Below are 22221 nucleotides of genomic sequence, written 5' to 3' on the forward strand. Positions count from 1 at the left end.
AGAGAGGCTAGGTACACGGGAACCTCCCTTTACCACCCTCTCTTTCTCTCTTTCCGCAAGTCAGGGGTTCGCTCGCGTCACACAGGACACGCGAATAGCTACCCTTACTTCTTTCCCGCAGCCTGGCCAACCGGCCTCGTTCCATCCGACTTTTTCCACCGTAAACGAATCCCGACTGATTTCCAGCCGCTGTTTCTTCCCTCTACACGTGCACAGCCGGCACCATCACAACGCTCGTAAACGCTCCATGCTTCCGTTACTGTCTTCCCTCGGCACGCTGACAAATTCGGCGGGAGTTCCTCGTCAACGGTCTCCGACTCACTACTGCGCTAATTTCCAGTCGAGGAGAAACCATTTGAGAAGTCTCGCCATAGGTCGTTGAAGAATTGTTTCGACTCTGTTGCAATTCGCCAGGAAGAATTATCCCTCACGCGAAGACAGCGAAATTTGGGGGATGAAAAGTTTAAACAACGATTTGGACCATGATAGGTCTACTATCGAAGAAAAATATTCAGATAAATCTCTAATTTGGTAATTTCTCTGAACTCATTGCGGAATGAATATTAATACGAACTCGATACTCGGCTAACGACGTTATTCAGCTACGTGTAGCTACAAAAGGAAAAAGTTGGGGAATAGAGAACTCGGTTAAATATTGTGTATTTTCTCAGATCACATTGGTTCGGAAAGCTTCAAGACTTGAATAAATATTGGCACTCTGAACGGGCTGGGTGGCCGAGATTTAACGTATAAATTTTCGCACGATGAAATCTGCATACGAATGATATCAGTCGTGACAATTATAAGAATCACGTTTATGAAAATTACTTCAGGCGCGTTCATCAACGATGATCAGAGAGAAGGATGAATAGAGAAGGAGGAAAAGTGTGGCGCGCGAGAGTACAACAACCATTTCATTTGCTTAAGCTTAATGGCCTTTTCTGCTACACAAAGACGCTTCAGAATGCGAGCCTTAATCTTTCCCATAAAACACTGATTGTGGATTGACTTTTAAATGCCTTGGAAGCACGGGAGAAAATAGCAGGCAGCCCTAGTACCGTCTGGCACGAAACTCCGGCAAGTTTCTTATTTTCCCTCGCCCGTTTTATTCCTTTTCAGGTAGAAATAATGCTTCTGGTTCTAGGTCTGCGTCAAAGAGAAATTCGGCTCTGTTCAACGCTTCGGCGCCAAGCGTATTTACGAGAAAACCCCCGATATTTACCGGCAATTATTTCCACGAAAAATTCTTCACTAGGAGCAATTTCGAAAATTTCAAGTCAAGCCCGAATGGTTTCGCCTTGCCAACGAAATTCTATGAAACACGAAACTAACGTTCTATCGCGCCTTATTTACCCTGCGGTAAATTGATAATTAGGAGGCATAAATTAAACAATCGTCGAAGAATTTAATCAACAAAACAAACAGCTTTTGTACTATTTGCGGTAGAAAGCACGTGCCACGCTTTCCTCGTAGCTCACTTCCATTCAACAATTGTTTGCCAAACCGAAGTGTTTATAAAATAAATCAATTGCCAATTTCAACCAACATATTGCGCGTTTTTCGACTGCACGCATACACTGCATATCATACAAAATAAAAAATAAAAAAAAAGGAAGAGAAAAAATATCGAAAGGACAATAGCAACGAAATAAAATTGCTCTTTACTCGAAATAGAAAAATCATTTTTTCCATTCCTGTCGCTTCTAATTTCAATTACCGTTGTTTTCAATTAATTTCGACAGATTTCTGTACACGAGACTTATTTTTGATTTATACGCGTTATTACTGCAAAACGAATGGAAGATTAGCGACGAACGACAAAAGAGACTGAAATCCTGTTCGAACTAAGGAAAGTATGCCGAAGTAATTAATTGATAATGATTATTTATTATCGACGAAACGATTCGAAGCTGATGTGCAAATTATTAAACGATGAAAATCGAAGTAGAAGAAATTCGTCGCATTAATAATCAATTTACGTAATCAAATTGATAATACTAAATAATTGGAATATTGACGTATAATTCGGTTCTATTATCATACGCATCCCTATTTATCAATGCGCGCATAATAAACGCGGTTAATGAATATTTTAATAAATTCCGACACGGAAGTGTGTCGACCGGATTACATTCGGGATTCCGATAAATCACTAAAGAGTCGGTTGATTCGATTAATTAATAAATTTCGCGCGGTACCACGCGGAAATTAAAACTCAACGCGATTGTTTACGATCGGACAGGGAGTGAGAGAAAAAAGCAAGCGGACAAGCGAAACTCGGGAATCGAAGTATTTTAAGATTATGTTCTCAAATGTTTCGAGAGCTGAAAAGTTTCTGCTGAAAACGTCGATATTCGAGTTTTAAGTTTCTCCTCCATTGAAAATCTTTTGCCGTGGGAATACCTGTTATATAGTTAGCCGAGTGGAAACAACTCGAGGAAATTAAAGAGCGCACGCCCAATTAATTATTTAACTGCGATTGCAACGATAAACACCCAATCGAGGCGAAATAAAACACGTTACAGCGAGGATATGAAAGGGACGAAAAGATTATCGCTAATTAAATATAGAAAGATTCAGAAGATGATTAAAGTTGACCAATTTTAGACATGGCTGACAACGAGAAATATTTAAAGAATATCTCTGTAGGGTTTAAGATGTCTGAACCAGATAATAAATTATCTGGAAAATTATGAGAACGCATATTAAAAATTAAGGATCAAGCGTGCTTTAATATTCAAATTCCTTAAAATTCGGAAATGAGAAGTAATCACCTTTGCCTGTGAATGATTTAAGCATTAAATCATTAAAATGCAGTCTTTTTACCAAAGAATTAAAAAATAAGAAATTGGTGATTTCGATATCGTGATAAATCGAATAAAATATATAGAAGTATGTAGGTAAAAATTGTTACGACACATTTCCCTACTAACATGGAAATTTTGTATAATAAAGCATGGGAAATTCGAAACAGCAGCAGAATAATCAATTAAGTGGGCTACTTGGCTGAATCTATGGATCGTTTGATCCCATCTTGCTAATTCGGTCTTAAGTGGTCTAAAACGCTAACTGGCCATGGATTATGGCTGTTTTACGAATAGGCGCCCGCCATGGGAATTAAAATGGAACGTGCCTGTGATAAAAGAAGAGCGTGAGTTCGTTAACAGTAATAAGCATTGAACGTCGGAGTTTAGCTGCGCCATAAATCTTACGGCGTGTATGCGAATTCGAGGATACAGTCTAATATGGCAGAGTGGAGTATAGTGAAGCAACATTTCACCGTAAATTTACGCGAGCACGTTCTCTCACGGCGATGCGGACGATATTCTCCCGGGGATCAAGGAAGTCGAAATTATATACATGAGATGTTACACGGGATGCAACCGAGCATCCTAATTCTTAACGCCTTCACTTACTTTCCCTTCGGATGGACACCATTATTTTTTATTTCTTCGCGGGCAATAAATATTTGATTTTCAACGTAAATAATAACGAAGAAATACTTGGATTTATTAATAAATATTTTATATTATACATATTTTATATTTATTAATAAATACTTTACGAGTCTTCCGACGTGAATGGAACCTAATTTTGATCCTTCGCTTTTTCGTTTTAAGAAATTTTGTAATTGTGATCAGGTAATAGCTTCATTAAATATCTATATAACGGAATAAATAAATATTTCACAAACACTGTTAGTATAATGAAACTACGTATATCCTACGAGTAACATCCCAACACGTATTACTAGAAAAAAGAAGGTATATCATAAAGCAGACATAACGGCTTGCCCTGGTGCTTTAAAATTATTGTGTTGGAGCGTAAAATGAAACTGAAGGAATTTAAAGTTGCAGCAAATGTAGAATTTCAAAGTGATATATTCGAACGAAATTGTTCTATTAAAATATTAAAGGGAGGATATTCTGTATATTTAAGAAAACTCGTTTTCTATTCCAATTTGAAGTTATTATATTGGAATTATTTATAGAAGAGGCGTTATTCCCGCGATATTTAGTCCATAAACGCGATATTTATTTTTATGTTACTACTGCACGTTTCATTCAATTATCCGAATAACTTGTTGGTGATTATGCGCGAAAACATAGCTTCACTAAATATTATGCTGCATATTCTACGCGGATTAAATAACAGTAACATTCATTTCTAAACTATAACAAAATTTGTAAACACGCTTAACATAAATTTCCCGCTTCGAGGCGGTGGGATTGTTTCCATATATATGCATATGTTAACTACGTTATCGTTAACTGTATCAATTGTACTTTTCCATAACAATATACGGTTTGCCCAGAATACAGACTGCAAACTAATATAAATTACTTTAATCAAAACTGAGGCAGCTCGATTGCGAATGTTCGTATTTTATGATCAACGACGTATGATTTTTAACAAATAAATAAAAAATATATTAATCTTGAATGTGCAAGAATATGTGACTTACAGTTGTTGTTTGTCGGATCTTCGGTTGGACTTTTATGAGTAAACGGATATTGGAGATATCCAAAACAATCAACAGCAACCTGTACGAATCGAATTGTAGAAATGAGAACTATCAGAGAAATTCTGTACACGTTTACTCTTTAGAACACTCGAGTGGCGAATGGTCAAATTTAATATCGGCACTGCGTAAAGATTGTAAGAAAAGTTCAGAGTAAATAAAAAGGATCAGTGAAACTCAATCGCGGAGTATTTTCCTTAGCTGTGTACTGTAATATTACTTTCGATAATCGACTGTCTTCACAAATATTAGATATCTAAGAAATACCAGATTATAGGGATATAAAAATATTTACAACCCTTTGACGTTAAAATTTGGGAAAAAGGGATGAAAATTTGATAGATTAAGGAAAAATAAACGATGCCAATTATCATCCTCGATGATTAAAACCAACATACCAACGGTATACGATACAATTTAAAATGCAATGGAAAGTTATGGTAACGATATCAGCTTTTAAGCTCATAATTCCGTGCGAATTAAAATGGACAACCCGGGAAGCTTATTGGACAGATAATGGCGATACCATTACCCCCTGTAACCGGAACGAATTTAAAATATCGTAAAGAACGATCGGCTGGAAGGGAAGTGCCGAACTTGAAGGCCTAAGAGCAAATGATACTAAAGCGGGGTAGTTTTTATATAATATCAGAAAAGCGAGCTTTCGCCGTTAGAAGGATCATAGCCTCGCAAAGCCAGGATTATATCCTCAAGAGTTTGCCAGCTTTCGACTCTCATTTAAAGGGCTTAATGGCGCGTACCGGAAGCAGAGAGGGAAAAAAGTCAGCGGGCAAATAGAAAAGAAAACAAAGGGCGTAAAATCAAATAGAGGGAGGAAACACGAATGGAGAGGAACCTACAGGTGGACAGCGTGCGGTGCTAGCAACTTTGTCCTTCCATTTCCGTCGAACCTTCAAAAATCCTTAATCCGTTCGATTCCCATTGACACTAACCCGAAGAGCCGCGAGGGGTAGGCATTCGATTTTCGTCTCGAGTCTCTGGAATAAAATACGCCTCTCTATGAATACGGAATCCTTTGCCTGTCCCGTGAAGCCCTAAAGAAAAACCGTATAACTCTTCCCCGTTGTTTTATGTCATACACTTTAGGAACCGCCAAGATAGGGGGATGGAAAGTAAAAAGACGCGTACGGGGCCAAAAAGAGTGGCGGCCACGGGGATAAGAGTGGGATGAGACCATAAAACGGGAACGCTACGCGATTCACCGTGCTTGGCCCATCTTCTCCCCATTTAACCGTCCCCATACCCTATCGTGGCACACGGCCGTTTGATCCAGTTACCCGCCCTGGAAACGCTCCTCCAGACGGATTAAATGCAACTCCCGGTCGCGCACGTGCGCATAAAAATACCGATCGTAAAATAAAATAACCGTAGGTGGCTGGCATTGTTCGCCTATTGCCGGGTAAAAGTGATTCGCGCCTCCAGAAAGGAAGAGCGCGCGCTTTTCAACCCCTACGTACACTCATAGCCACTGGATACGAGCGGAGAGGAGCGTCCATTATCCGTGATCCTTTCTGAGACTGCATAATCTGCTCTGATAGCGGACAGCCGCGTTGAGAATATTCACAGACGAAGAACAATTTCGCCGGTATCAAGCGATTCCTGCGGCTTCTGCCAGCACAGGTATAACTGAATTTCCAGGTAGAACGATTCGATTGATACCAGATTACGAAAGAACGGGGATTAAAGAAGCCGCCATGGTGGTGGTGTTCCTTTGGTATTTTCAATGGTGAAGTGTACTCTATGGAAAGTACCGGTTAATTAGAAGCTTTCCCTTTCCTGTTACTTCCTTCGTACTCTGCAAAGTGCCTCAAACGAAATTCGCGTAATTAATCCTCCATTTTTCACGACACTTTCAAGCTCTCGTGAGGTGCTCGTCGGCTGAATCTATTATCTTCGCAAAACGATCGTTTAAGCACTAAAATATGAAACAATTCAAAAAGTAAAGGCTAATACCTAGAGTTTTGTATATATACTGTTTATTTAATAACCTAAATAAAAATACACGATGCTATCATAAAAACTGTAATTTTCTAATTTGGAACGCTTCTAAAAATTTGAAGAAGAATATCAAAATTTTCCAGAACCCTGTCTATCTTAATCCGCCGTTACGCAACAAGAGAACAAAACATTTAGCCATAAAGGGAAAACGAAATTACCCCCTGATTGCCATTATTATCACGGCTCGATTGTAACCGATTCATTGGACGGTGAAGTTCGCAATACGACCGACAATTAGATGCTCGTGACATTTAAATTCGCGACCTGCTCCTCGAAGCATGTGTACAATCCCTGTTCGTGTTCGTCCGCGTTCGCTCTGATCTCGTTATCGACGAACTTAATTAATCCAATTAAACGAAACATAATTCCATACAAAACCACGTTACATCATTGCACCGAAGTTGAGTACGAAGCAGAGGATGTATTCGTCGTACAAAACAATTTCCACACGGTGATTACAACGAATCAGGATGAAACGTTTCCCCACTTTTAATGGGTACACCCTGGCTATCATTTCACGTAACAGTTAACAAGCACGTGTTTCACAGCTAGCGGAGAAGGCACGTTTTGTTCCGACAAAGTTCCATCGGAATCGAGTTCAGCTGCACGCGTTTGAAACAACGTTTCGCGTGTTCTAAGGACAACCAGGTGTATCGATTTTGAACAATTAACAATCGGTTAAAATAATTTAAATTAAAAATTTGGGGATGTATCGTAACACGTGTTTGCCCTGCGAAAAATCTGGTGGAAAATCGCAGGCAATAATGCGACTTGTTATAAGTTCAATAAGATGATGATCATTTTTGACGATATTTTCAGGAGATATTGTTTCTGAAAAAGTATTTACTAAAGCTCGAAAAATTTGTCGATACCAGTTATTAATTTCTGATTTTTCAATGTTCCTATGAAAGGAATTTTATACTAAATAATATGGAGCTCGTATGTCATTTGCTCGTACCTTTTCACATACCGCGGAAAACGACGACGATATGTGAAAATTATGACTTTTAATTATGAATTATTCATACAACACGGCGCGCTGTTCAATTATTAATTAATACGCGTGCGTGGTAGTTTCCGTGGAGTCAAACGTTTGCTAAATGTATGAATACTTTACGTATCGCGTGTATAAAACCAAACAAATACATCAACTCCTTTATTCCCTCTTTGCATTCCATAAATATCTAGCAAGATTGTTTTTCTATTCGTGCATTAATTTTCACAGCAAATTTTTAATACAAAAACTTTAAAAGGAACTCCTTCCAATATATAATTTACAGTATCAGATATACCAACGTTAAAACAAGAAAGAAAAATTAAATCGCTAACTAAATATCATTTATGATAACTATTCAATTTAGAATAATTAGAAAAACAATATTGTAAAAAAAATGTATGATGTGGTGGTCACCGATACGAGATTTGAAGTCTCGGTGTGAATGCCCCTCAAACGTACGTGGTATGAGTAGCCCTTGGAATGGACGGCCTTTGCGTTTAGATGACGTGTTAGGTTAAGCCGGGTTAAGGAAAGAAAACAATATGAGAACCACGATTTCGCTCGCACACGGACACACACACACACTCTTTCACTCCTTTGTTTTCCCGATCCGGACGACCCACGTCCATACCAGCCTCAGGTTTTGCTTTCACAGCTCGCAAGGACAAGGACACGGGTAATAACAGTCTACTGTTAGCATACGTCCGCCATGACACGTTTCGGCAGATTCGGTGACGCTGATTGGCTGATTCGGAATCACGCGATTCAGCCGACTGGCGATTCGCCCGGCGAAAATGCGACGCTACAATACTTTCACCGAATATTATAAACGAATCGAAACGAATATTATGGATAACAGACGAAATTTAACGATAGCTATGCGAACAATGAAAGTTTATATAATAATGGCTATGTTAATGCGCAATAAAATTATTCGTATCATTTCCTATCGAGAGAACGTCGCATATACTTTTTCACGACTCCGAAATTTCTAAAATAATCATTTGTGAACTCAAATAATACGATTACACCGCTTATACCACGACATTTTCAACGCAGAAAGTGAATAAATTGTAATAAACTTACATATAATACCAGCAGACCGGCAGACATTTTCCTGTCGCGACACGTTGCGACTCGGCTTTTTTCCTTGCGTATGAAATCCATCTTGAAAACGATATTTCACCACAACTGTTTCGGTCCATCGGTAATCTACACTTTTCTGTACGTAATATTTCCACTAAACACCAACAACTTTGCTTCAATCGTAACTAAATTACTAATTATTTGCGCACTAAAAGGACACGTGGCAAATTGACGCGCGAACGACGTTCACTCTGCCGGATCAACCGGTTCGTGGCGCCTTCGTCTATCTTCGGGTTTCTTCGTCGATCTCCGTTAGACGAGGGAAGCGCGCAGGCGGCGCGAATATTTAAAATCGCTTTTTGGCATTATCGACCGTACGAAATAATATTTCTTGAAAATTCTATTTCACTCGGAGGTTGTAAGCACCAATCATTCAATACAAGTTCGTGACAGGCGCCATCGTACAGATTATTCAATGAAAAAGAACCGTATCAGTCGTAAATCAGCATATTAATTCGTAATGAGATTATCATAATAAATCACCGTTCTCCTTTCGACCATTTCGTTTGCTCGCACCCAGTTCGGCGTATTATAAGTGACCTACATTCCTCATGAATATCCAGCCAGTTGATAATTGTCGATACTTTCCAATTTTCCGCTGCTTTCGTATTCGAGCATAGTACGATTTTCGATTAGTTCGGTTTTCAATTGAAACCAACCCCAACGGGAGCATAATTGAAATTAACGGTGGAACACATTTTTTTGATGGAGCAGAGGGGGGAGGGGGTAAATGAAATTCAATTTGCGGGGTAATTAATGTGTGTCGTGCACGTAGGCGTTTTAAATAGCACATTTTTGGACTGGAAACGCGACGAATTTCAATGAAAGGTTCGCAAAATTTATAAAGCAAGAAAGATTGAATAATGGAATAATTATTATCACTGCACAATGGATTAATGTTTAATAAAAAGCAAATTTTAAATCCATTTCCCATTTATCTTTTCAATTTTCAGCGTTTCAAAAGTAGGCTTCCCTTTGTTTTATAAATTTTGTTCTTTCTGCAACTTCGCTTAAGAAATGAATATCAATTTTATCCGATAATTTACAACATCTGTTAACGACGGTACATTTCGTAAAAATTGATCACGTAGGAGTAAAAATTAATTGGTTAATATGTCGTTTGAAAAATGACTACAAATTATTTTTTACATCTTTTACGTGCCATGACTTTGAACCTATCAACGATTCCAAGTGCAAGCTATGTAGATAACGTTTCTGGCATTGGCAATTTGTCGATTACTGTTTACTTAAGGGAGTAATTTATTTAAAATTTTCAGGACGAAGTGCATCGCAATGAAATATCGCGGTAGATAACCTTTCGCCATCTTTTAAGGGTAGCAAACGTGACACTTGAATATATCTAGGTCGATGTAAAGTGTAGGGGGTGTCACATAAAATGACAGGAAGCGACGGTAAAACTTCTCATACATGATACATTCTAATAAATACCAACCTAAAATATTCACCTGTGCGTTTCGCGAAAATATGGGATGCATAAAAAATTTCGAGGACTATGTGATGCGAAATAAGCGTGCAATATCTTTGCGCTATTTCATTTTCATCCAATATTTCGAAACGATTCTAATGAAAACTTTTTACGTCGTACCATTCGATATTTTTAAAATAACAATTTGTTCCCGACACAGTGTGCTTTATATTAATTTCAGCGTTGCAATTGATATGTCACCGTCAAATATTTATAAAGAAATATAATTCGATGATGTAAAATAACAGTAAAACGAAATTTAATTTACTCGCGAACCTTTCTAAGAGTCACGGATGTATCGGTTGGAAAAGGAAGTCATTTTACATCTTTCCTACGTATCTGTTTCTGTTAGTATTAAATTCATGCGTCTTTTGCTACGCTATTTTGCAATGTCCTCACATAAAATACCAGCTTCCATCATATAGCCGCGTTTCTCCTATATTTTAATCCTCTTCAGAGCCTCCCTTTCCACTGTACATCCCAGAAACTATCAGAAATGAACCAACAGGAATCACCCGAAGTACACGGTTGGAAACTATCAGACACGCCGCTGCGAAATTCATTTTTAATAAGATCCCGGTCAAAAGCGAGGCATCCGATCCCTCTTCATCGTAGAAACCGATATTGCACCGTCTTCCTTTTGATAGCTAATTTCTCAGAGCGCTCAAAGTGCCTCGGACTGTTCGTAGATTCGCCCACCACCCCAGATAATTATATCTCCCTACAATCCCGTTGTATAGTATGGTCTCGTACTACGAAATATGCAAGATTCCGCCAACCCAAAGCGTACCTTTTGTTCATTCGGGCTTCGGATAAAATAGATCAGGCGCTGCTTAGCGGATATTAACGTCCTCCTTTGCAGATAACTAACAAAGTAATCTCTCTCGCGTTTAGAAGCGCGACTATTCAGCAGATTCGAGAAAATAATTCACAAATGATTTTCATTTACCTCGGGACGGAATTCGAACAGAGATTAATTGACTATCCATTACGATTTAATTTCAAATTCAATTTAAGTCTCATTCTCGGAATTTCATTCTGGAGTCAAAGGACGGTACAGTGTTTCGTTTAACCCTTTTATTCGAACATCGACTATAGGACAGTTCCAATTCCTTTTAGAAAATTCCCCGTCGTTATCGAAACTATGTAATGGAGAAATATCGAAAATCGCTACTCTGACGCAATTACTCGGCATACTAATGACGGACGGATGATCAGTCTGCTAAGCACGACGGACGAGTGGACGTTACATACTTTGCAAATAGATACGTATACGAAAATATTAAAAGAATATCAAAATATCAATGGGTTCTACAGCGAAACGCGTCGTTTCATTGGCAGACGGTTGCTTTGAGCGTGATATTAATGACAGTCGCAGAAGAGATCAATGCGTGAGATGGTACACTAGGAATTAAAATTCACCGCTAACAAGTCCCCTTGGAAAACATTTTTATGATCGTGAAAACTAAGTAGAATACCACGTAATAACATAGGAAATCAAAAGATCCCATCGCAAAAGGCGTTTGACTGGCAGAAGGATAGGTGTGCAGGAATGGCGGGCGCAGGAGCGGCCGGTCGCCGGAAAGAGGCACACGGTTTTATTCGGCTGTTTCTCACCGCTGAACTTTCTCTATGTACACGGAAACGTGTGCAGCGGCGAGAATTATATAGGAAGGCGTACGGCCGGGTAGAGGAGAGGTCTGCTTCGGTCTCCCTGTGGTGAGTTGCACTTGTAAATGCACGTCTCCCACGGTATCCTGGCCGCCGTCTACCTACAACCCTTACCTATAACCCGGCTGAACGTATATGTACAGCGGGTATATGGCCGCCGGAAGGTAGGCGGCTGCGAGCTACAGTGGGAACACAGTTCTTGCATTAGCCAAAGAAAGATTTCTGGCGAATCGAGCGAGAGAGCCAGTGCTAACCGAGGGACGGTGGAACGAAGAAAGAACCGTATAGACAGGACTGCTTCTTACCGCCTGCCTGCCGTACTATCGTGGTCCGCCGTTGATTTTTCCCGCCTGTATCCTGTTCCTGGATACTTTCAGGGCCCGCAGGGGGAAAAGAAATGGGGCTCGTTTCAAGCGACGATTATCAACGCCGCTCGTCCCGTGTCCGCGCGATCTGAATACCGACGGCGAACTTATGAACTTTCTGTCTGTGATTAATGCGCGAGTTTCTTTCGGGCACGTCGCTTTTCAGGGCTTGAAAGAAACGCTACACAGGCCCACCATCGGCTGCATTCGACCTCCCTTTCGAATGGGTGTTTTATCGACTCTTATTTCGCCAGCGAGTTAACCTTTGATGTGTACGGAAGTTTGGATTTAAGTAGTCGGCAGGGGTGGGGTGCGGAAATTGTGTTCAATGAGGTTGGATTGTCGTCACTGGGATTTTGTTTGAAAGTCCCCCTCTTTGCTTTAAACGAAGATACGGGTGTTATTCGGTTTCTTCTTTGCAGATCGATCTTTCAACTTTGGGAGACACTGAGATTGTGTCAGAATGTAGTTTGAAATGCAATTTTGCTCTGGACGCATCGGGTCGTAAATAAAATATTATATATAAGCAGAGGAAATCGAGTCCAATTTCATCTGCTTTGATAATACGTATACACACACAGGTGCAGCAATCTCCAGCGCCCAAGATAGCACCTAGTCCATACCTGGCGATCCTTATTTCTGTTTCAACGTATGTTTGTCTTATTGACCGCTGTATTCGTAGCAGCTTGTTCGAGTTGGACTAGCTAAACGTGCATCACGTCCTATATCCGGCTCTGCTTTAAACTAACCCCGGTCCCAGTAAACCGCGAAATTTCCGACTTTATCTCGCTATCTGCGCGGATGATACACGACAAGGAAAAAGGAAAAAGTCGGACAAACGTGCGCGTTCCAATAATGCCGCAGTTTACGAATCCGTCGAAAACCATAGAAATTCCTAATGGTATAGGAAGAAAAGCCAATTCCAAGGGGAGTTTCTCGAGTATACTAAATGCTCTCGAGCGAACACACACCTGTCTCTAGTCAGATTCGTAAAGGAAGTTCGAAACTAATGGCTGGAAGTCGATGATACTTCGCTTTTAAGGATCTATTCGATTCGTTCCTGACTACAGGGAACCTTCCATTGCACGAAGTCAAGTTCGAGGGTATAGGACCTTTCTCGCAAATGATCGTGCGAGCGGTCAATCTCGAAATTTCTAAACCCACCGAATATTATTTTCATTGTAAAACACATCTACATATGGTATAACATTTTTCCTGTTTAATATTTGCCATATGCTTCGCGGTATATTTTATTGTATACCCAGAAAAATGACATCACGATGCTACCGAAATATTTGTAAAAGGTATATACACAAATATGCACAAATATTGGGTAATATTTGCAAAGCCATATGCAAATATATCGAAGAGAGAAAGTTCTATAGGTATCGACGTGCAGTGATTAGTGGGAAGAATGAATTTCAAATTATCGAAATGAGAGAATTAACGAATTCTTTGCTCTAACTGCTGTTAAATCAGGTTTATGATCATGGGTGTGGTTATTAAGTACTGAAATTTGATTTTCCCCGACTCTCTTTATTCCTGTTCCGCGCAAAATCGTGGTAATAGAGGAAAAAATGATGATATTATCGAGTAAGTGGTTAATTGATGTATTCCCAATGAATGCGATGGTAATAAGCCGACTCGCAGTTCGTTTATCAGTTTTGAATCGCGGTTATCCAATAACGATGCCTCATTAATTCCTTCTTATAAATGAAAGAACTAAGATGAAAAGTATACAAAATTTTCATAGTCCGCCGAAGCCAGTGATAATTGAATACCCTATTCCAGAATTTCCTCGACCAATATTAATCTTAAATTGCTATCAAGACTTCTTAACTAGGAGTCCTATTGTTATACGACAACAATGACTCAAATATTTCTCCATGTTCCTCAATTACGTTAGACATAATTTCAGAGGACTCTATATAATGTTTCTAAGGTTTCGCGATTTTCTGACACGATCACAAAGCCTAGGTTTATCGATGAGCTTACTTATTAATCTGCTCAAAGGATCCACGAGCAAGATTCTCGACGCGTTCGGTAATCGAGGTAATCAAGAATTAGCGTTGAACTTGAAAAAGTAACGAGCCTCAAAGAACAGTGAATCTGCCCGTCCTCTAAAAGCCAGGGAACTAAACACTGCCGTTTAAACGTTGCTCGTTCGGGCCAATAATTAATTGGCGTTGCGCGCGGTGGAGATTGCCAAACGTTTGCGAAAAGGGGGATAATTAATGTTTAAATTCGGCATGGCTACGCGCGTGTATAAGCGGGCCAGAACGAGTTATTAATGTTTCGGCAAGAGAGAAATTACTTACCGAGTATCTGGCTAAGAACGGTGCGGCCATCTTCGCCGAGGCAGGCGCTCCGGGCATCAAAGGGATTTGTGAATTGCACGAATGCATAGCCTTTGTGCATAGATATTCCTGAAACAACAAACGATCATGACGTTCCAATACCTAGGCCCCGCCTCTTTCTTCCGGCCACGCGAATGGAATGAAACAGAAATACCAAGATAATGGCAGGAAATCTTTAATTAAAATTGTTTCCACGAATTTTGATGAGGCGTACAGCCTGGCCAGGGCCAGCTCGTCATCGTTCCAGATACTTGATGAACGAAGCTGGATCACGATTATTGGAAGAGAGAGAAAGAGAGAGAGAGAGAGAGAGAGAAAGAGAGAGAGAGAGAGAGAGTTTCCTGTTCCTTCGACCTTTCTTTTTGCCAAAGAAAAGCCTCTACTTTTTCTTTCTTCCTCGCTGGGTTCATGACGTGTGATGATGAATATCGTAATTGAGCAACGAGTTCATTTAGGGTTTAACACGAGCAGTTATCTGCAGCACTCGTGACTTAGATTAAAAAATAAATCTCTTCTTTTTAAAGGTGTTCTAAATATATTTTATAGAAAGTTTGGAATAATAATTTCCGAATAAGGGTAGAAATGCTGGGTTATAGCTCGTGAAATATTCGGACATTAAATCTATCTTTTCATGCACGATTAAAGATGAATTTGAATATACTTAATGCAGGAGGTCCATTTCGTCAGGGATTTTCTTAAATGAATTGTGCAGACAAATAATTGTTCAGTGGCATTTATTTTTCATGCACGCGCTCCACGGAACAGAGTTTATCAGAATCCATAGGGAACGAATTTCTTCACCCTTTTTCCTACTTCATCGACGATGAATTTTAATAAGATTTTACAGTCCGATCGCTTAATCCCTCGTGGCACGTTGAACCTTATTTCACAATTACGATAAAACACCTTCCTCAGCTATTTCCCGTATGTCCAATTTAGATACCGATATTGTTTAGAAATTATTTTCGAATGTCACGATGATTCGATGAATCTGATAAAAAAAAAAAAAGAATACCACTCGAAGAATTTCATTTTACAGATTTGTATTCAATACAGAACAATACAAGCTTTGCGTTATTCGAAATCAAAAGTACAAAAGGATAAAAATAAAGAACCGATTCATTTTTTAATATAGCAAAAAATAATATGCATGTTATTTTATTTGAAAACAACAGAAACGTAAAATTTACGCATTACAGAAATAGCACGTTATTCGGCAACCGACTGTATTCCGTTTTCCCAGGAAAAACTCTGCATTATAACATAAACCCTGTACAAAAATCTAATATGCTCCCCCACATCGCATATGCTGCAGTAAAATTCGCAGAAAACAACGAAATTAGCAATCAGCGTAATAAAATGCAAAATTACCCGAACCTAATGCCGATCCAAGTTCATCGACAACGAGTTCGATCAATATCGAGTCTAAATTGACAATTTCAAGCGGAAAGAAAATTCGCTAATTTATTTCCCGCCCCGTTGATATTCCATTACCCTAATCGGCGTTAATGGTCGATCTTTCGTTAAAGGACCGATAATATCGGAGTCTGCGTTATCACAGAGCAGCGTCTGACTAATCTGACTATCCGAAGCTACCTTCTGGCCGAATAATCCGAGTGGTGGCAAAGGACGGGTGAGGAAAAGAAACATTATAAAACAATATCTCGTGCAAGGGGAGAACAGCGGAAAGTTACGGAGATTTTCGGTCCTTAACATTATTAACATGTCCTAGGCAACTGGCGTGGCCAGATAAGTTTTTTTTAACCGTCACTGTCCGTTTCAGGGGTGGACACACGTACCGTACGAAATATATCTGCATCCAGACCGTGTACACCCGCGGCCATATATGTATAACCGTGGCAGGAATATATGGAGATTTACATATTTGTTTCAGCATAATGAATTCCATGCATGGTCAGCTGCTAACCACGCAAAAGTTATTACGGGTACACAGATTACAGGCGGCTCCTGCGTTAAAATGAACGTATCTGCCGACTTGCCACGCAGACTGCCCACGGAATCGATGACCCCGCTGTGCCATGTGGTAGCCGATGTAAAATTAAAAAACAAAAAAGAGAAGGGAAAAAGGGGGGAAACGAGAGGAAAAAGAAACGGGGGAATATCGGCTGGAATTTCGAACGAAAAATATTTCCCTGGATCTAGAATTCCAGGACCTGTTGACGGCATTTCGATTTTTTCGGATGCTCGAAATGTATCTGCACGGTTCATTCTTTTTTTGTATTTTTTTTTTTTTTTTTTTTTTTATTGGAATTCTTGGGGAGCAAATGTTAGCGCAGTCATCCAGAGACAAGTGTTTGCACGGAGATTCGAATTTGTGGAGTACCTCTTGTTACCATAACGGATTTCGATGAATATTAATAAAGTATGTTTTATTCGAGCACAAAAAGAGAGACTTTTTTAAAAGTATCATAAATTCGTGAGTATGTTTTCCGAATATTTCAAGTACAATTTACAATTTTTCTTTTCTTTCTTTTCTTACCTAATGATGTATTAAATACGAAAAATATGCATTTCCTCGGTGTAAAGTTTGGGAATGAAAGAAACTTTTGCAAATTAAATTCTCCACCACGAGTTGTTGATTAGAATTCTAATAACTCTAAATAACACGGTTTTAATGTGATATTATTCTAGTCTAGTTCGCTACACTGTGCGGTATGTACTAGTATCTCCGGTATGTAAATGCAAAGCAAACATCCTGTACTCAGACCTTGGAGAGTGAGATACCTGTCACGCGTATGATTATAAACTGTTGTTAAATAATACGGAATGAAATTAACCTTCGAAGATCAAAAGATTCTCCACGAATTGTCCATCAGAACTTTGACAATTTCAGATGACAAGAAAAAATTGTTACTTTCTGTATCAAACAAAAGCATATAGACACAAAATTACACTCAAACCTTTAATCCCTTGTACTATCATTTAACCATAAAAATTGTACATAGAAAAAATATTTAATTTCGATTAACCACCATACATCTATCCGATTCGCGGCAAAATTTAGAATACAAAAATTCTACAATTTCTTTCTGACATCGATACGATATTTCTCAGGAAAAAAATCTCGTCGTCGTAGTTGCAAAGGGTTAACAAAAGACAAGCTATCTCACGAAAAGCAGGAACAATCGATCAAATCCTCTCGCATAACCCAGGCGAGAGCAACGAGAAGAGACATCTCTTCGGCGAGCCGCAAAAAGGAAGAGATTAAGTCTCCTTTGCATGGATCTCGTGAAAAAGGTAGACAACGAGCTCGGAAAGCGTGGCAGCCCACCCTCCTCGGCGTCTCGGCCAGCAACTTGTACAAAAGTTTCAACCTCCGCTCGCCACAACGACAATTCGCAATCTCCCGGGCGACTGTTTTGCGCTGTGCTCCTCTTCGTGTCCCGAGCAGAAGAGGTCTCGCATCCTTATTGCCGGAGGACGAGGGCTCGAGTCAACGGAGACGTGAAATTGGAAAAGGTTCGGCTTGTCAGATAGAGCTCGGCTCCCCATTGCGGAATGCCGGACCACGGTGACAGCTGCGCGGAGCAGATTGCACGAATCGAGTGGGCCGACGCCGATGCCGATGCCGGCGACAACCGCGACGCCCGGCGTCGTCCACGGCCACGACGAAGACTACGGCGGTCCGAAAATCGTATTAAATCGCGCCACGCGTATCACCGGCCAGGATGAAAGCATTTCGGATTGTAAAGCGCAATAATTCGTGACGTTTCGCGCGATACCGTTCAGGGTTGCGGCGTGGTAGCAACGAGGAAAATCCAGCAGGGGTCCCGAGTAACTCGATATTTCTTGTTGCGGACGTTTACGTTGTTTCTCTCGCGGAAATCTACATATCCCGTGTTTTTTGCCTAGCCTGCAGCTAACGAGGAGGGTGCGGGAAAGGGGTCGGGAATCGAATTAAAAGGAAAAATAGACCGACACCGAAGGGGTTGGGAAAAAGGGGGAAAGAGAGGAGAAGGAAATCGCACGACCCCCGACGAACGTTTCGCATCGGAACGATGGACCACGGTCCGCTGACCGATTCAATTCTTCCGCGTCTGAATAACGAAAGCTGTTTCTGATTCGCCGGAAAAAAATCATTTATGCATATGGCCCGCTCTTTGATCGACGATGAAAGAGTCTGCGCTCTCCAGCTGTCCGCTCTTTTTCCCATTTTTTTCTCCCTCTTTCGCAGGAGGAGGAAGAGGAGGAGGAGTAAATCCGAGCGTGGATCCGGACAGGAATGGGAGCGAGAGTGTGGTTAAAAAGTTACAACCACTTAGTTCCATTTAGGTAGCTGACTGTTGAGAAAATCGAAAAAGGAAGAAGGAATTTAAGGTCTGAAAGCGAAGTATATTTCTCGGTTCTACAGTTTTACGAATAGTAAGTACATCGACTCGATTATGGGGAATTAATACCAGCTAGTAGATACTATATACATTATAGAAATCTCAAGGAGACTAAAAAAAGAATGCAACCGATAGACCTGGTACTTGCTAAGGACTGAAACCTCGCAGTAATTTTCACAGGAAAATTATTCGTCTCGATAACACAGACAGACATCGATTAATTATAGTGGTCGAAATTTCTAATGGCTTACATGGACAAAATAACGAGGAGTATCGGTGACGTTCAAAATGGCCGTGAAAATGACGATATTCGGCCCAGCTACGCTTCGTCAAACGAAATTATACTTGATCAAGCGAGTAAATTCCATTTATCTGGCTCATTAGCAAAATTTGCAACATTTTTCACGGGACCGACTGACTAGAACCATCGTTTATCGACTATTTCGAAACCAGCCAGTCACTACAATTCGAGTCTAATCTCTTTCCGTTACGCCATCAATTGTACTTGCCTCCACTCGAGTTACACCCCATTTTTCACTCGAATTGCCACGAAATTTACCCAGAAAGGTTCAATCCGAATTTTGACGACAGTTCCAGGTGAGAAGCAAAGAATCTAACCTATCTGGATCCGCTCTGCCTAAAAGTTCCCCAAAAAACACAGGATCGCTCCGAATCCGTGGGTGCAGGGAACGGAAGGCGCGCGGAGAGATAGCCGAAATGCTTTATCTGGAATTCGCGAGCAAGCTCGGACTACTAATTCAAAACAATTTAACGCGACAAAGTGCCGCGGTATTATCAGGTGGACTGGGTGCTGAGCCTCGTCCAGTCGCCCAATCGCGACACCGGGCTCCATCCACCCTCTCTCACCTCTTTGAATCCCAGCGAGGAAGCTCGGCACCTCGTGGAAAGTGACTGCCATGGCGAACAGCAGTGTCTGGGAGCTGCCGATAAACAGCTTACTTTCAGCAGCTTCCTCGATAAAGCTGCTAGACAATAAATGCGCCTCTCGTACAATGCGGCTGCGCCGAACTTTACCGGGCCGGGTGGGCTCGAGAGGAAGGGGGGCTCGTGGAGGAATTAAAAGGGAGGTTCGATTCGCCGGATAAGACGACGACCACACGGAGGTCACACCGAACTACCTCCTATTCAACGCGGCCACGGTGACAGCTGTACGGCGCAGATTGCGCGGGTCAAGTGGACGTTCGGAATTGTACCCGAGTGTTGTCTATCGACTGGACCCCCAGCTTAATTTTATTTCCAAGTTCTACTCGCTCGAGTGCCGGCTCGAATGCCGGCTCGAGCGCCCAACGCGATCATGGACTTGTGCTAATTCGTGCGTTTGACACCGGTTACGTCAGGGGTCTTCTTTTCGGGGGCAGACGAGTGCCCTGGAGTTCGCTTCGACTCCAGTTTTGTCAACGATCGTGCATTTTTGACGGGTTCCTGATAGTTCCTTGCCTCTTTCTTTCCTTTTTTCGATGAGGTTCATGAGGGTCCTGAGAAGGGTTGCTTTGCAATCTTTTTTTCCTTTCAGGTCTATCTCTAGCAATGTATACCAGTGTGATGCTATGTTAAATTATTTCGGTTTTCATTTCGCTGTTAAGGCGACATGATATTATTTAATAAATTGTTGTTAATATTTCTAGTATGCAATATACTAGATCGAATTTGAACCGAATTGTGGTCATTATAAAATTGGATATATAACTGCGAAATAATATATACGAATACAGATGAAACCTACGATAATCAGGTGGAAATGCAATTGCCAGTTACAAAGGAAAGAATCGTTCTATAAAAGAGAAGTACGAGCATTCGATCAAGTAGATAAGGTCGGTCTGCTGTCAGACCAGGGTCGTGAAACTGCTCGACGACTTTACGATAATTCCTATGATTCAGAAATTGCGATAAAACGTATTGCGGGTTGGTTTCTATGTGTGAATTCTGAATGCAATAATTCTTTTAAACGACTTCGGAGCAATCTGCTTATTTGAACCACCAAACTATGAATTCTGAATGCAATAATTCTTTTAAACGACTTCGGAGCAATCTGCTTATTTGAACCACCAAACTCACTTTATATTCATCATACCTGCAGAAAAATTATTTATTATCGTCCTCAACTAATTTTCTAATTTCGAAGCTTCTTTTCATGGAAATATTTCGTGAAATATGTTTGAAGACAAAGTTAAGGGACAAAGATACAATTTAAGTACTCTCGTATATTCTTTATATTGATTAAAATTAAAAATTAAAAAATAATGTGCAATAAACAATAACTCTTTCCTTTAAATATCTTGCATAACCTATTTTTATTTTTATTGTACATATTTCAGATGATAAACGTACGAAAATTCGCCAATAATTGCTTTGTTTTCCATTTCTGTCAATTTGACTATTTCCCATATTAAAATCGAATTATTTCGATTTAATGTAGAAACTTTTCATTACAGACGTTACATGAGAGGTATTACGCGAGTACGAAGGAAACTGTCATAGACTGCGCTTTAATTTTCCTTGCTTCAGAAACACCAAACACAGATCGTATCGCGTAGCAGTGACAGCTGTACGCAACAGACTCCGAGAAACTCGAAATTCGTATAAGTAGGACCGAGTTTCACGGAACTTGCGCCAGTAGTAAAAGTGTGATACTTTTACTAACGAAATACGATCCTGTTCCCGTTCGTCAAATCGCGGTACGCGTTTTAACTTTACGGTTGCAAAAAATCGCCAATGAAATGACTTCGGACAATGCGTACCGAATTTCGTTGCTACGAAAAAATAGATATAAATGTAATTCCTTCGTTTCCCCTAACAAACGAATTTACCATAAAAGCTGTGTAACAAAATTGCTCAGGAATTCTATCAGCTTTGCGATAAAATATTTCATAGACTTTACACAAAGTGCCCCACATTTTTCCGTGTAAAATTTCGTCAGTGTGCGGTTCGGGTAGAAATAAATATAAAATGACGTGTAACAGGGAATCCATAAATGCTTTATCAGAAAGCTGTAACAAAAGTATGAAACGCGAAGAATACGAATATACATAATATTCGTGATATCCGTCATTTTTAATTCCTTTTACAAGAAATTAAATAAAACTACGAAGGAATAAAATTCTACTTATTACTCTCTGTGAATTACATTCTATATAAATGAAAAAATAATAAATCCAGAAATAGTAATTTTGACTAATTTAAGGAGACTCTTATTATACGGAGTTTTGACTTCGTTTTCACCTGTAAAATACACTGAATAAAATTTGCATAAAAATTGCGAGACACGAGTCTAATAATTTTCTATATTTC

General features: G+C 40.0%; 1 protein-coding gene across 4 annotated transcripts in view; it reads right to left on the reverse strand.

Annotated features, from left to right (window-relative positions):
* Nucleotides 1–22221, reverse strand: part of LOC108556251 (uncharacterized) — a 417682-nt gene that overhangs the window by 112489 nt on the left and 282972 nt on the right. For all 4 annotated transcript variants that reach the window (XM_017912262.1, XM_017912261.1, XM_017912263.1 and 1 more), the window contains one exon: nt 14525–14632. In XM_017912262.1, the coding sequence (XP_017767751.1) occupies nt 14525–14632 (108 nt within the window). The remainder of the gene's footprint in view (nt 1–14524; nt 14633–22221) is intronic.

The sequence above is a fragment of the Eufriesea mexicana genome, unplaced genomic scaffold (assembly GCF_001483705.2).
Source record: "Eufriesea mexicana isolate 0111107269 unplaced genomic scaffold, ASM148370v2 scaffold377, whole genome shotgun sequence".
Taxonomy (NCBI): domain Eukaryota; kingdom Metazoa; phylum Arthropoda; class Insecta; order Hymenoptera; family Apidae; genus Eufriesea; species Eufriesea mexicana.